Source organism: Malurus melanocephalus, unplaced genomic scaffold (genome assembly GCF_030028575.1).
Source record: "Malurus melanocephalus ecotype Western Australia unplaced genomic scaffold, MMel_1.1 scaffold_14, whole genome shotgun sequence".
In the NCBI taxonomy this organism is placed as follows: domain Eukaryota; kingdom Metazoa; phylum Chordata; class Aves; order Passeriformes; family Maluridae; genus Malurus; species Malurus melanocephalus.
Window position 1 is genome coordinate 1,185,042 of NW_026623246.1, and position 15,549 is coordinate 1,200,590.

The 15,549-nt window shown below is 38.1% G+C and overlaps 1 protein-coding gene across 2 annotated transcripts in view; it reads right to left on the minus strand.

Annotated features, from left to right (window-relative positions):
- The window catches only part of ST8SIA6 (ST8 alpha-N-acetyl-neuraminide alpha-2,8-sialyltransferase 6), a 44,989-nt gene that overhangs the window by 15,181 nt on the left and 14,259 nt on the right, over window positions 1-15,549 (minus strand). For both annotated transcript variants that reach the window (XM_057383397.1, XM_057383388.1), the window contains exons 4-6: window positions 14,454-14,540; window positions 3,006-3,150; window positions 642-754 (exon numbers count right to left, since the gene is read on the minus strand). In XM_057383397.1, coding sequence (XP_057239380.1) covers window positions 642-754; window positions 3,006-3,150; window positions 14,454-14,540 — 345 coding nt within the window. The remainder of the gene's footprint in view (window positions 1-641; window positions 755-3,005; window positions 3,151-14,453; window positions 14,541-15,549) is intronic.

A 15,549-nucleotide genomic window follows, 5' to 3' on the forward strand; every position in this document is an offset into this window, starting at 1 on the left:
TTTTTTTTTTTTTTTTTAGATTTTCAAAAGCCCAAATATTATGCAAAATTAAGAAAAGGAAGGAAAAGCCAGCATGCTACCGGATCAGACAACACTGAGAGAAAAACCTTCCCTCTGTTACTCTGTTTCTTTGAACAATTTATAAAATGTGAGTCACACATTGTGAGAGTGGGGCCAAATTACGCCTGGAGTGTGCCTTGTTTTCTCCCAGTCTATAGAGGAAGATGAAAAACTACTTAAATAAATACTTTATTTTTAAAATGAGCAACAGAGAAGGAAACAAATACTGGGGCAATTAAATAGCTACATGAGTGACCCAAAGTATAGCGAAGTAAACACTTTGTTAAACCAGAGATACACATGTGACATTTAATACTGGTCTCCTAAAGGATATTAAATGACCCCAAATGTCAGGTTCTCAGACAATCACATATCACAGCTGTCTTTGCAATCACAAATGATACATGTATCCACCCAAGCAACGTTCTGAAAACTACAGAGCAGAAGTATCCCTAATGAGGCAGAAATAAAAAATTGTCAAGATCCTTTCTCATTGCTACAAACTGGCATTGGCATGCTTCCAACCSTGCCAAGTTTTTAGAAATGTTGGACACCCTTCAGGAAGATGAAGCAGCTCTTACCTGAACACAAAGTCAGAACTATCGATTTCAGCACCACAGCTGGAATTTTTCAGAATACCTCCATTTCCAACCACAGCACAGTTCTTGAAGGGATAGACTGAAAGAGGAGAGGACTGCAAASAAATAAAAAAATGCAGACGATTCTTTATAAGTGTTTTGATTGTTTCTTTGTGTCTATTTGCTCTTGCAGGTTTAATCTGATGAATTCCCATAAAAACATTCACCATTTAGCAGACAGGATTGCCAAACCTGGACAGCCAAGAGCCGAAAATAGGCACCAACAGACAAAACTGCTACTTCTACTATCAGAACTTTGAGAGAATAAAACTGGATTGTTAAAACTGGGCACCTTTCAAATACATTTAACACTAAAACTATCTAGTAGTGGATTGAAACCTTGACAGGCTAAAGAAGTAATTTATACTGAAGATAGTTTAAATGTATCCATTTTCCTTTGCACTGTAACAGACTGGGGGTTGTCATATAGTCATTTGCTTTCTCAGATAATAGAAAGTAACTTTGCAAATTCTCCTCACTTGTGTCATCACACAATTACATTCGAAGCAGAACAATGAATTTAGGGGATCCTGAAGATGCTGTAAAGGATAATGATGTGCCCTAGCTTAACTSTGTGAATGCGAGGCCTCACTGACGAGGTTACTGTTTCTGGCAGTTCACTGTCTCCGCTCCTCTTCTTGTTTCAGCTTGCTGTCTTGCAGTTGGAAGCTGTGTGGGAGCTAAGTGCATCCACTTGAGAACCAGCACAGTTCACAACCTAGCAAATGAATGCAAATCGTTGGCTATAATTTAGGTTGACGTTAATATAGCTGGCAGTTATCCCAGACTCAGAAACTTTTCCTTCTGCCGTGGGAGCACTGACATTCATCAGAGGCCAACAGCTGGGATACRGCAAAATTAAACCCGGTTGTAAAAGTGAGTCAAAACTTGATTATGGAAAGCATTATCCTTCCTTCTTCTCTCATCAGCTTGCTTAAAGAGAAGCAGGAAGAGATACTRTTGAACAAGGGGAAAAGTGTGGGGAAAGTGGCAAACTTCATATTGCCTGGCAATATACTACAAAATAACATGTTCAAATACTTTGTTCAGTTCTGAAAGGACAGTAGGAGAACACACACAGAAGGCCAGACAGTTCTGGATAGCTTAGAATGCATATGTGCACATGAAACATGCTATTTTTTTCTCTCTTCAGTTTAAATTTGGAACCACTACATCCTCTATTACAATGAAGTCAATAAAGACACATTCACAGCAGCATTAGGAAGAACTAGAGTCATGCTAGCTAGGATCTCACAAATGCCAGGGATGGGTAAGAGGGCTCCCATWTGCTCTTAGTTTCAACAAACCAAATACAACTTCTCTGTCTCATCTCAAAATCTTGTATTCTATTGTAATCCTAAAATATAAAATTTGATTCCTTCTGTGTTTCTGGCTGCAAACACCCTGCCCCAGTGGGTAACAAAGCTGGTGAAAGGGCTGGGAGGAATGTCCTATGAAAAGTGGCTGAGGACTTTGGACTTGTATAGTTTGGACAACAGATGGGGTGACATTGCTCTCTAAAGCTTCCTGAGGAAGGGAAGTGGAGAGGAAGGTGCTGATCTTGTCTCCCTTGTATCCAGTAACAGGACACATCAGAATGCTTCAAAGCTGTGCCAGTGGAGGTTTAGACTGGACATTAGGAAACATTTCTTTACCAAGAGGATGGTCAATTGCTAGAACAGGCTTCCTAGAGAGGTGGTTGATGTCCRCAGCCTGTCAGTGTTTGAGAGSCATTCASACAATCCCTAATAACATGGGGATTATCTTTATCTTGGTCAGCTCTGAATTGGTCAGGCAGTTGGACTAGATGATCACTGTGGGTCCCTTCCAACTGAAATGACTCTGTTGTATTCTATTCTGTTCTGTGCTATTCTGTATCAGGTTTACCAACAAAATAGCTTTCATAAATTACATACCCAAGCCTTCACTGGAAAAGGCATGGGTATATGAGGAATATGAATTGTTCTTCCAGACTGAAATGCCTTAAAGAACAGGAATGATAAAAGCAAGGCAAACATTATCAGAGTATTTTCTCTTGAATTCAGCTGGCTGCCAAGCCAGACACTGCTTGTGTTCTGTAGCAACTGTACCTCCAATGTATGATCTATTATCCCCTGTAAATGCGTCTACCACTACAGAGGAAAGCTAAAAAAAAAATAACCACCTTGCAAGGTGAATAAAGAAGTGCATAAAGTGCATACAAGACCTGATGGGTCTTTTCCAGAGGAATCAAAGCATCTCAATTACTATCCCAAAATATATAAATGACACTGTGATTATAATAACAAGTAAAAACACAGTTCTTACCACAGGCAGCATCTTAAAAATGTCCTCTGTAATGAGGATAGTCTTTTTACTGTCCACTTCATAACTCATGTTACTTCCCAGTGGGCTGTTGTTTTGAGAAGCAATAAAATTGTGAACTGCATCACAGCAGGAGGCTAATTCTGACCTGCAAAAAACCCCAAACAAACAAAACCGGCTCAAAACCAGGCAAATAAGTAGGAAATCAGTGCTAGAGAACCAGATCAATGAAAAAGTTTGAATTAACTAGCAACAAAAAGCTATACTAACATTTTGTGATGTCATTTGCTCTGACTTTCTTGGCTAAGCAAGTCCATTTTCACAGCAAATGTTCAGAAACTAATTAGACCAAGAACTGATAACTGTTTTTATCTCTTGGTCTTCTTTTCCCACTGAGAAAAAGTTGTAATCAATCTCTTCAGTATTATTAATTACTAAGATTAATATAGAAACACAGAGACTTCAGTAGCCAAAGAATTAAAAATGTGATTTTCATCAACATAGAACAAGTGTTTGTAAGAAACAAGAAGGCTGAAGGAGGGAAAAAACAAGGAAATTAATGARATGGTGATGGAAGGTACTGGCAATGCTACTTAGGGAATAACTAGATGGCTACAAACAAATTAATTAATAATTAATTTCTGCAACTGTTCATCACAGTTTTCCTGTTCACAGTATCATAGGTGTTAAATAAATTACATCACAACTTCCACATAAAGAAGAAAGATACCTCTGTGGTAGAGACAGTCTAGAGGCTCCCTAAAATACCTAGCAGAAGTCCTTAATAAATAAAAATGAGAGGGATTCACTCAAACCATTTGAGGGAAAGAAGACTATCACTCGTCTTACAATTCCTGTTACCTCCAAACTTACAAAAATATTATGTGTGCTAACATTCTACATTATTAACAGTGAAATGAAATGAAAATCCCCACCAGACCTTTGAAATCGAACTCAAAACGCTATTATTCATTTTGCTTTAGGCCACAACGTCCTCTCTGCTGCCATGGGATCTGATTTTCAGGCTGTAAGGCTGAAATATTCATGGCCAGACATTATGTATCAATTGTTAGGACATAGCTTTCTGATTAGGTGCGATACTAAGAGAACTACAAACTATTTAGAGAAGAAAATACATTTATAACAGAATTGCCCAGAATTTTGAAAATACCACAGTGAAGGTTAATTGTAAAGAAAAACAAAATTACAGTTAGAGTCAGAAATAGAAAAGTTTTATTTAAAACTGTTTTCAATGCGTGAAGTAAAACAAAGTGTTGAAACTAGTTAAATATTAGAGGCCAAATTCTGCCKGAAGGTGAGCTGACTTTAGTGAGGTAAGGCACACCTTCATTTCACTTTATCAACAACGTAAACACAGAAAATACAAGGACAACAATAATAAAAATACTAAAAATACTTATAAATATTAATAATAAAATATTATAAATAATTATTATTTCCTTCCTGATGGAACTGAAGCATCTAGCACATGAAAGAAGCCAAAGATTATGTTTCCTGGAAGACAGGGAAGAGGATGAACAAGTCTGGGATAGCTCTCAATCTCACTTCTCTTGAAAAAAATGGTCAAAATGGGAGGAGGGGGACATAAAAAAAGCTTGGGAAGGTCCGTTTAATTCATACATAAAATACCAATGGAAAGAAAGAGCACCATTTCAGTTGTCAGACAACTTACTGGCATATATTAACCCATTTTGAATACTGAGTTCTAAAACTCCTGCAAGACAAATTTTCCAGATGTATGAGGAACACTGGGAATGACTGTGTGCTGGGATGGCACAGACCTGAAATAACTGTACTCAAAGAGTAACCAGGAAATGTCATTCCTGGGAGATGAACCAGTAGGGTTCAGATTTCCATAAACTCATTCAACTCCCTAAACATGGTGATTCCCACTGCCCTGCCAAAGCYTTAAGGTGCAGGGAAGATCTGTGGTCAAGGAAAACCTCTAGGTCCAAGGGTGGGGWCCTGTCACAGCAGGGCAGGTCTCCAGGTGTGTCCATCCTGTCCCCAGGGAGGTGCCCATGCCTGGGCTAGGGCTGCCCCATTCCTGGCTAGAAGTGGGATSAGCCCAGCCAGTTTCTGCTCTGCTGGCCAGGTTACTGTGTTGGGATCCCAYACCCTGACCCTCAGGAAGCAGCTGTCCTTCACTGCTCCCTGACACTCACATGGAAATGAGAAATCACATAACCCATAGTTCAGTTTTTCCTTTTTTTTTTTCCCTTGAAGCTAAATGAAGCAGGCCTAAATATTATCTGTGCCAACCACTGGACATATTCTTGCCAGCTGCAGTAAAAGAGCTCTTTTGTATGTAATGGTTACCACACCCTGAAAAGCCAAACTGATAACAGATCCCATTCATTAACAGAGATGACATGTTTTTGCTTTTTATTACTCATTCTACAAGAATAAGTGCTTCAATAAAATCAGAAGCAGCGTGGAAGGAAAACAGGTTGCAGAATTAATAAGAAAGTAATGGTTTAAATTAATATTATGGATCCACTGAGGAAGTAAAACAGAGCCAAGCAACTCCAGAAACACAGTAAGAATAAGAAAATATATACTGAGAAATGACAAATATTCTTAGAGCATMCATGCTAAAAATTTGGTGGTAACAATAGAAACCTTTTACTTAGATCAAATCATGACACACAATCCCACTGTGCCCAAGCATCCCTGTACAGAGCTGAGGCGGGAATGCATGTAACCTGCAGACAGCAGTACCCAAGGCAGTGTATTCAGCAATCTGTTCACACAGGATTTTGTACAAGCTGTTACACGTGGTAATCTACAACTGACAGCAAACRATGAGGAAGGGGTAGAAACTGGGTAGTTCAAGCGATCTATTACTGCAATTTCATCAGAGTATTAATATAATTCATATGTGGTCTGTCAGGAGGTGATGACTCACTAAAGAGCATTTATTTCATACGATTAACACTTATCCTACAAGCCAATCCTTTTAACAAGTGCTGTATGTGAGGAGTTGCAAAACCAAGACATTTCATCATGCCTCGGGGAGAGGGAAACTTAAAATCTACCACACAAAGAAATTCCTAAAAAGATGGTGGGATAAAAAACAGAGGTCAAAATCTTAACAGCACAAAACAGTAGTAACTTAAAGCCAAACTCCAAAACTCTGCTTTATTTATTTATTTATTTATTTAAAATTTTCTTTTGAAGAATAGAAGGTGATTCACGTTGTCTGTTCTGAGTGGGAGAAAACCTTGAGATATGGAAGCAGCTCTTGGAAGATAGGATGTCACTATACACCTCATACCTTTCAAAACCTGAATGCAGCTTACARTAAGAAGGTTTAAGTTCCAGCTTTTAACAGTGACTGGGGGGTTGCCCTAGAACAAAGGATGTTTATGATCCAGTCACAGCATCACAAGTCCAGACTGAAGGTGATGTTTGAGTCAAAGCACCCAAGTTTTGTAGGGCCCTAGTTTTGGAAAATATCGCCTCTGTAGTAGAGATTATTACTGACAGTTTCTTATTTGGAGAAGCCTTTTCCTGCAACATTTCTCCTGCAGGGATTTGGAAGCTGAGTGATATTGAAGGGCTATTTTTAAATCCTGAGGCATAACTCCAAACACAGATATTTCTTATGCCAAGATAAGCAGAAAGAGTTGATTGTATTATCTAGAAAAGTTACTTGTAACAAGTGAGGAACAAAATCAGAAGCTGGAAAAAGGCTACACTATTTTGACTGGTAATAGATATYTCATAGGACTGAGTAAGTACAGTCATGATAATCCTAGTCAATAACCTAAGGGGGGGGGGGGGGGGGGGGTGTGTGTGTGCTGCATTTGTCTGGGAAGTCTTGACTGTATTAGACAATACAGAATTATACACAGTTGCACMAAAGAATGTTTTTTGTTGCTCAGCATACACTTTCACCTAATTTTTCCCTTTGTGGCTGAAAGATTCAGGACCCAAGTTTGTATTGACRTTCAGCTGGTAGAGACTTTTGAGCCCGTGTGGCATTCAAATTTCTTCAGGTTTGTGGCCATGGAGACCTTAAGAAAATCCTGGTTTCTTGGAGCAAGTTACCAAAATATTGAGACAAGCCAAATAATGTTATTTTCCAGGTGCTATGCAGCTTGTCCATGCTGAACTGTGGGCAGTAACAGAGAGCTTTTGCCTTGCTTACAGATGTTTCCAAACTCTTCTGCATAACGAATACTTCACATGCCTAATCCACTCTCTTTAGTGGAATACACAGGCTCTAAATATGCTGATGTAGTTTCTTCCCAGCTCATGCAGTTGCTCTGTAGCCAAGATATCGTATSCCTCAAAATTAGCTCAGCTTGGTTCTGTGCTAGTATGAATATATGCATTTTAGCTGATTCAGGCCCTGTGTACAGGCTGCATGCTCCTGCTGACAGGTCACAGTGTGCACACATCGTGATCATACTGCAAACATCTCACCATCTTCAACAACTCAATGTGGACTAACCATAAGGGCTAAAACAATCAGGTTAGCAAACTCACAGCTGGTTCAAAAGCCAGCACCACCCTTACTTTGAATGAAATGGGAAGAATCTGTACTGAAGATGAAATTTCATTGTCTTCATGTAAAAAGCTTCTGCAGAGTTTAAAAACTTCCCATTCCTCCAAACTTTTTCCATTAAAAATGCTTAGCTAAAGCAATTTTGATTTATATGTTTTAAAATACTTCAGTCAGATACATTTTTGGTGTGAAAAGGCAATTGCTTCTGCACCCAGACTTTACACAGCATTACTTTGGTACATAAGAAAGAGAGTATACCRCTGGAATTGGTACACTCCAGTCTACAGCTGGACCACTGGGCCAACACAGTTAACTGGAATCCTCAGAGGATTGCAGTGCCCCAGGTAAGCCTACAGAGTCTGACAAAACTGTGATTATTTGTATTTCTTTTGTAGACTACTTCAGTATGACACTAGTGCCTGTGGCCTAAGGGCATTTGTCATTGCTGAGAACAGTGTGAAATATTTCAGTTGTTTTACACTGGACTAAACTGGGATGGGAGGAGGAGAAAAATGGATGGATAAGGACACTGCAGAAGTATCAAAATATTCAAAACATTCAGAATAGTAGATGCTCAACTGTCCTTTAAGGCCATGGTGGGAAGGGTGAGGAAAATAATTTTAATTCGCTCTAAAGAAAGCTTAAGTTCAGTATTAGGAAACACATGGAAACAGGTTACCTAGGCAAGGTGCAAAAATTCAACAACTGGAGTATTTTAATAGTGATCAGGACAAACTTTTTTCAATAATGGTCTAAATCTATTTGATTCTAAGTGACTGTTTACAAATGCCTATAAAGTAAATGCTTGTGTGCAGAAACAAATCAGTCCTGTTATAAAGCACCTGCATATTACTAATGCCAGCAATGCTTACACAGGTGTATCTCCTTGTGGGTCTTCTGTTACCAGACACACAGAAACATCACAGTCAGAGAACCAAACACAAATGAAAACTAGCAAATATTTAAAACTGTGACTACTTAAGCTAAGTGGATTTCACAGCACAGCTTGTAATGTCATTTGAACAAAGAGCAAAGTATTCAAGTGACAAAAATCATGGATTATTACAAACCAGAAAAGGTTTGTGCTTGCTTAACAGTTTAATAGTTTACCTAGCTTGGGTATTTGTAATCATTAGTTCATGTGAGTTATTGCACTGTRCATGTGAAGACACCAAAGCCTTCGAGGTTTTATATTGCAGAGACTTGTGACAGTAGAAGAACCCACAAAAAATTCTGCTGTGTAACAGCAAACTTCAAGGGCATAACTACAAACAGCAAGACCAATTTTTATCTATATTCACTGCTGTAATATTTTATAATGAGCCAGCAATTATCTTATTGTACTGCACTGGGGGCTCTAGACAATGATATGGGTTTCTCCAAGCTCTTGTCAATCCAAGTCAATGTGTCAATCAAAGTGCAATGAGGCATATTATAACATATTTCAAACTTTTAGAAGAGAGTGGTTAAATCTGATATCTGAAACAGAACATCTTGAAYGGGAATGCTGCACTGACAGCCCTTGAATTGTCTATAAATGAGGTGACATCATAAATGTCTAAGACAAAGAAAGCCAAAAGGATTGAATCTGAAATCAAGGCTGAATACGTAAAAAGTGTAATAAAATTTTCAAACCAAAGACTGTTTAAATAGAGTCTGCCATGAAGACATAATTAGCTCAGACTTATCCAAAATTAGGTTCTCCTTATAGTAATCCTCCAACCTTTAGAAAAGTATATAATAGTCTGTAGACCAATTAAAAGATTCAAGCTTTTCTTAGACCTGTCATTAATTACTATCTCTCCACCCTGACTTTTCTCTCCTGAAATAAAATGTGTCTTTGAATATATAATCATTATTTTACATATGATCTATTAAATCGGTGCAGCAAATGTACTCTTAAACCACTCTGCAATCTCAGAGTTCTGTGCATTTTCTTGTAATGTGGAAGAAATTTCAGAGATTACAGCAGAAATATTGATCTGTTTAGTGTTAGAAAAGCTATTGATTATGTGATGGTGCGAGCTTACATAAGCATAAATTGACCTTGCAGTATGTTTTATTTGTGCTTCAGCTGGGGTTCCTTSCAGTACACAGATGTGATAAGCAATACTGTTATATGGGTTATTCTGTAGCTAGCAACAAAACTAATCTCTTCAAGAAGTGGGATTCTATAATCTGCAGGAATGTTTACTGCATACTTTTAAGAAGAGATATTCAAGTGGGAAAAGGGTAATAGAGGTCAAGTGGAATAAAAAGCGAAATGGAAAATAACAGGACTAGGAAAATTGGTTGATCTTTTAACTCTTCAATACTGTATGTTCTTTTTTTAAAGTTGTAATGTTCTTTTTAAAAAGTATAAAGTTTAAAATGTTATGGTCAGGGAGAGCAGAGTGACAGCTAAACTGAAGTGTAACATCAGGAGGTTTAGAACTGTGTTTTACACCTATGAATATCCTTGTGCCTTCATTGTGAGAGGCAAATAAGGTTTGTCTGGAATGGTCTTTCCCTAGGGAGAGGGCCCAGTACCCACAGATCACACAAGGGTTCTTCTGGTGTGATACCACTCCTGAAAAACTGTTGCATTGCTTTGCCAGGCTTCAAGCTCAGTCACATTGCCCAGAAATGCAATGCTCAGAGGCTCTGAAACACAGCATCTCCTCAACCTTTCTCTGTAACTTCYCTTACCCCTCATTTTGAGGGCTGTTTTAACTATTTTGTAGTTTTCTGCAAAAATTAAGTCACAAATGTTCTGAAAACCTGCAAATTATTTGATACCATTGTGTATAGCCCAAATGAGAATAAATCAAGCTTAAAAGTCTGTAGAACACAGATATGTGGASGTGTAAAAAACAATTACAGCTTGCACTTAATTGGGCTCCGTAATTTGTTGCACTAATGAAACATTTCTTTAAAGTGGAAAACCTTTGAAGAATACTAATATAATAATTAATATTCAGGTTACCTAGGGAACTTGAGACTCTGCTGACTGTAGCTAGAAGAGCCTTTGCAGAGGAAGCTACCCAGCACAGCTTKCTTTCCCCAGAGCTTTAAGGATGACCCTTCCAGGCAGCTGTGAGATTATTTTCCCTTCCTTTCCAAGTTTCTACCACGTTTCTCTCTTACAACCAAGAAATCCAAGGACTTGCTCTGTCTAAAACAAGTGTAAATCCAAAAAGGGAGGAAGAATTCAGATGGGTTTAGAAAAAAAAGGCATAATGTGGAGATGCTGGATGATTGTAGAGACAAAGAACAAAAGAAATTTTAAAAAGGTCAAGAGATGAAGTTCATAAAGGAAAAGTCTGAATGAAGAAATAGTTTTCTATATGTTCCTAGCAGTAAATGTTGGAGAAGACTTCCAAATTCACTGTTAGCAGGATGCTACTTACACCACTGSTGGTGCATCACCTTTGCTGTCTTCTGTTGTGGAGTTAGACAAAGCCTCTTTAACAATGATCGACAAATACTACTGTGGGGCCCAATAAACCTTAAATAGATTTCAAGAGCAATGAAACAAGTGTTTGCACTTGCTCCTCTGAGGGCAGCCTATATCTGGCAATGCTGATGTCACCATTATAGACACCAAAATAAGTGAAATGCCAGGACATTGGTTCCCTGGCAGTCTGGACAAAAATCAACCACAGAAGAGTGACTGTGGATGTGGAAGGTATTAAAGAGAACATCATGGCTTGTACTTGCTTCCTGGTTCTTGATTTTGAGAAATGCATGTGTAAATAACACGTAGCTGTCAAGAACAACTGAGCACTGCCAGACAGCAATTTAGCCAAGTGTGTGTGAGCCTGCACAGCAGAGCAGCTTTAAGGGAGTCATTTGGGAAAGGGCAGCTCTCGGACGCCAAATAGACACACTTTGCACAGCTGCATGACAAAGCTCAGCCTGGAAGTAGAGGGTCAGCCTGGAGTCCTGCACTCTGCTCTCCAACAGTGAGTTGGCAAAAACACTGCCGTTYGTGCCAGACATGGCTGTCAGCTGTAACCTTTTTGCCAAATAAAAAGACAAGTATTTCTTTCCTGCATTGCACTTCTAATTTATATTCTTTTATTTGGCCTGGATCTGCTGGGAGGGAAGCTTACAAAGTGAATGGATGTGTACTCCTTGGCACATAGTGCTGTCTTCTAGGAACATAAGAATTACTGGCTTAGATCACATATTCCTTCACTCCACTAGCAGCACGATGAAAGCCAAAAGCAAAAGCTGCAACGGAAAACACAGGAAAGCTTCTCTGAGAAATTAACTACCCCAGGAGAAGCTGCTCTTCAACCTTATTAATTAGAGGTTAGTTTACGCCCTGAAGCATAAGACATTAAATCCCTTATAAATATGCATGCCTGTTCTTCAGAACTTCAGGATAATAGAGAGATGTCATAAAATTGACACCAYGCCTGAGAAGCATCAGCATTCACTCCATTTAACAGATGGACAAACAGGAAAAGAAGTCAAGCAGCCTCTCTGCAGTCTTGTCAGCAGGCAGACTGCTGGTGGCACTGGCAGGTGAATAATGTGACACAGGCAGCTTCAAGTTTCTCCTGCTGAAGGTGGCTCTCTGTAGTACCCAATTTCTGCAGCACAACCCCTCTGAGATTAATTTCCTCTTCTGCAAATGGGTGTGTTTATCTACCTACTTAATGAGATTTTCAGACTGTTTAATATTTGTATTACACAGCTATTRCTGACATTAGGCTAAGTCAGAAAAAAAAGAAGAGATCTACTGCCCAGGGATTATTAATTAATTTATTTCACTACAATTCTAGAAACCTTTTCTTCCCCATAGCTCTGTTAATGCATCATTTCTCAGCTAAAGTGCCCATGCAAAGCTAGTTGCAGGCTTAAGTCTGATGAATAAGTCTGTGACTTCTGTAAGCATGGAGATTTAGGCAGCAAGTTTATACAAAGTTTTGTTTTCACTTTTTTAAATCTCTTTTTTTTTAAAGCCTCTACTGACCAACTGCTAAGACCCTTGAAAATCTCCAGTATGGTCTTAGATTAAGGACAACTGTAAAATTTTGAAATCCTATTTCCAGAAAACAACAGAGAAGACTTGGAGAATGAAAAAAAAGACAGAAAAGACTTATGCAAAAGCACCCATCTTTTGTAAAGTAATCATTCACAACGTCCTACACCAAAGTACTAGTCTTTGTTTATATCAACAGAATTCTTTGATGACATCAAATCAGACCAAATTTCAGGAACAGAAAAATACATACTACTCTCATTAGAATTGCATGAGTTATGTAAATACAAACTAGCTAATACTCCAGCTGGTTTGCATGTGGAAAACCAAAGAAATCATAACATCACAGCTCTTAAATGATGATTTAGTAACAAGTTTGCCCCGCCCATGCTGACCCATGGATTTTGAAATATGGTTTTCTGCTTGGTATTTGAGCTAAATTAAAGCTATCAAGTTCACCTCAATGTACTTACAGTCCACACTTTTTTGGTGGCTTAATGCATCCCACTGTTTTCTSTTTTGAATTTTTCCAGTTTGATCATTGGTTGCATAACCCACTTTGACTACTTGTGACCCACACTCCTTGCTGGAAGCCAAAGACAGCACAGGGAACAGCAAGCATCCTGCACCTAAAGTTCAGTCCTATATGATGCTTTGGATGTTTGACTCCCATAGGCCTAGAAGATGTAGATGTTGGCCCAGTGGAAGGCAGATTGCATAAGCAATAAATGAAGAACTCAGGCTAGACAAATGAGTGGCTATTGTGCCACTGATTCAAATATCCAGTAGAGCAGAAACAGTGGCAAACAGCTGTATGTGGTGGCTGGTCTGTTTGGAAGGAAAAGAAGATAAAAAAAAAAAAAAAAAAAAAAAAAAAAAAAACAGATTGGAAAACAAAAAGCCCAAATGTAGCAGGGTAAGGAGCAGGTGAGAGCAGCTTCACCTCCTGTCAACTCTGTACAAGACTTGCCTTTTCTCAAATGGAATGGGCTGCTTTACAGCACCTTATCATGCCTGATATCTCTGTGCACAGCTAAGGCCTGCCTGAGTCAATGAAAAATTTCTTAAACCTTAACTCTACYTCAGTTTTGGGAAACACCATTAGTCAGTTGTGATACCCAGCAAACACAGGATTTTATGCTGCACAAATCCCTCTACCCCACCACCACCCCCCTCTGCCCCTCAAATACTATTTCTTACAAAGGGATCATGCTGAGCATGTGGATATTAARCTCTCAATGTTATTTAACTTAAAAGACTTGGAAGATAGGTCAGTTTATTTATTTTTAAYGATCATGACAGAATCTTTAATTCTGATCCATGTAAACATGTAATTCAAGAGAGCTTTTTTCCCTGGAGAAAACAGGCAYGGCACAGTGAAGTTGTTCTTTCAAACCAGTGTGATGCATTTCCAAATGAGAATTWAGGCTTTTCAGAGATCACATCCCTACTGAGCATGTCCTTATGTGCCATCCCGAACAAGGACAGAGGGAATCACGTGCTGACATGCTCAGGGGCCATGACATGCCGTGTCAAACCTAATGAGTGCCTTGGGCACTTCTGTAATAGAGGCAATAGTCTTGGGATAAGGAATACATGGCTTCACTACAGTCTTTTATCAGAGTGCCAGTTCAGATGGACAAAATAACATTAGCAGTATTTTTTAATGCTGTAGGGCTTGTGCCAGGAATATTTTAATTCATTCCACTTGTTAGTTTACTATTCTTTATAGTGGAGATAGGTGAAATTATTTACATAATTCTTTTATTCTATTCAGTTAGCACAGTTAAATTCCAAAAAACAAGAAGAGCCCCAGCATCAAAAGATTCATAGAAATTACTACAAGCAAAAGAAAATGATCTGTTTAAAAGGAAATATTTAAATTYATGGCTTGTTAGAAAAATCTAGGGTAAACAGTTTTTCTAAATGAGAAAATGAAAAGTACCTGAATTTTGTAGATTCTTCTGGCTTCTTTGCCCAGGTACAGTTCTGCAGTTTTGTGACTATGTGAAGATAATAATCTTCTGAGTATCTAAAAAAGGAAACAACATCAAACACTGGAATATAGATGTATGTATATTTAGAAACAGTCTCTAAAACATTCAAATTATGCATGTATTAATAATAATGTGCATGGTGCATATATAATAGTTTGATTTTAGAACTCTATGACCCATTTTATTTTTTGTAATTTTCAACAGCACTATCCTCATTTATCTAGCATGACCTATTAAACTGCTCTTCTTAGTACTGATGTCCTAATGAACTTCAGAAACTTTAAAAAGTACATTGTTTCAAACTTACATAATTGACCATAAATATCTTGACGTTATTAGAAATCATTTCAAATGCAAAAGTCCAAAATAATGTAAATAATTCTTTTGCACTTGGCAGTCTACACTTCAAAAATGTTTTGCGAAGTGGCTCTTGGATGCCAAGATGAAATGTAATGCTTCTTATGCCTTTTCTTTCATTWACTTTATAGAGTCCCTAAAGCTCAATTCAACCATCTAAAGATGACAGAGCAATATTTACAGATCTAAGTTTTCCTTCAAATTGTCTCTAAAATAAACAATCTCCTCTTTCACATGAACCAGAATTTTGGTTACATTGCTACATATAACCAAAGGGCTCTCAGCCCTTGAAAATCCGTTCAAGACACTTAAATTTTTCATAAGTGAAATACTTTGTAACATGCAAGACAAAAGAGAGACATATTTTCCTTTCATGTTCAATGTTACTACTTCTCCCATTTGTACTTGGATCATAATACAGGTTTTTAAAAAACAATAACTGACTTATAATGAGCACTGGGAGAATAGGAATAAAACATGGCCTGGATGCCATAACAAAATTCTATGGGACTTGAGTCTTCATACACAATCTACCTTGCATTMTTTTAACAAAAATAGCCTAAACGATCATGAGTTAACTTATGCTGGAACTTAGAAATGTCTATTTTGAACAGTTTTACAAGAATTGGGATGGCAAGAAACATCACTTGTTTTTGAGAGGAGCTTGAGAATTGATAAAAAGGAAAA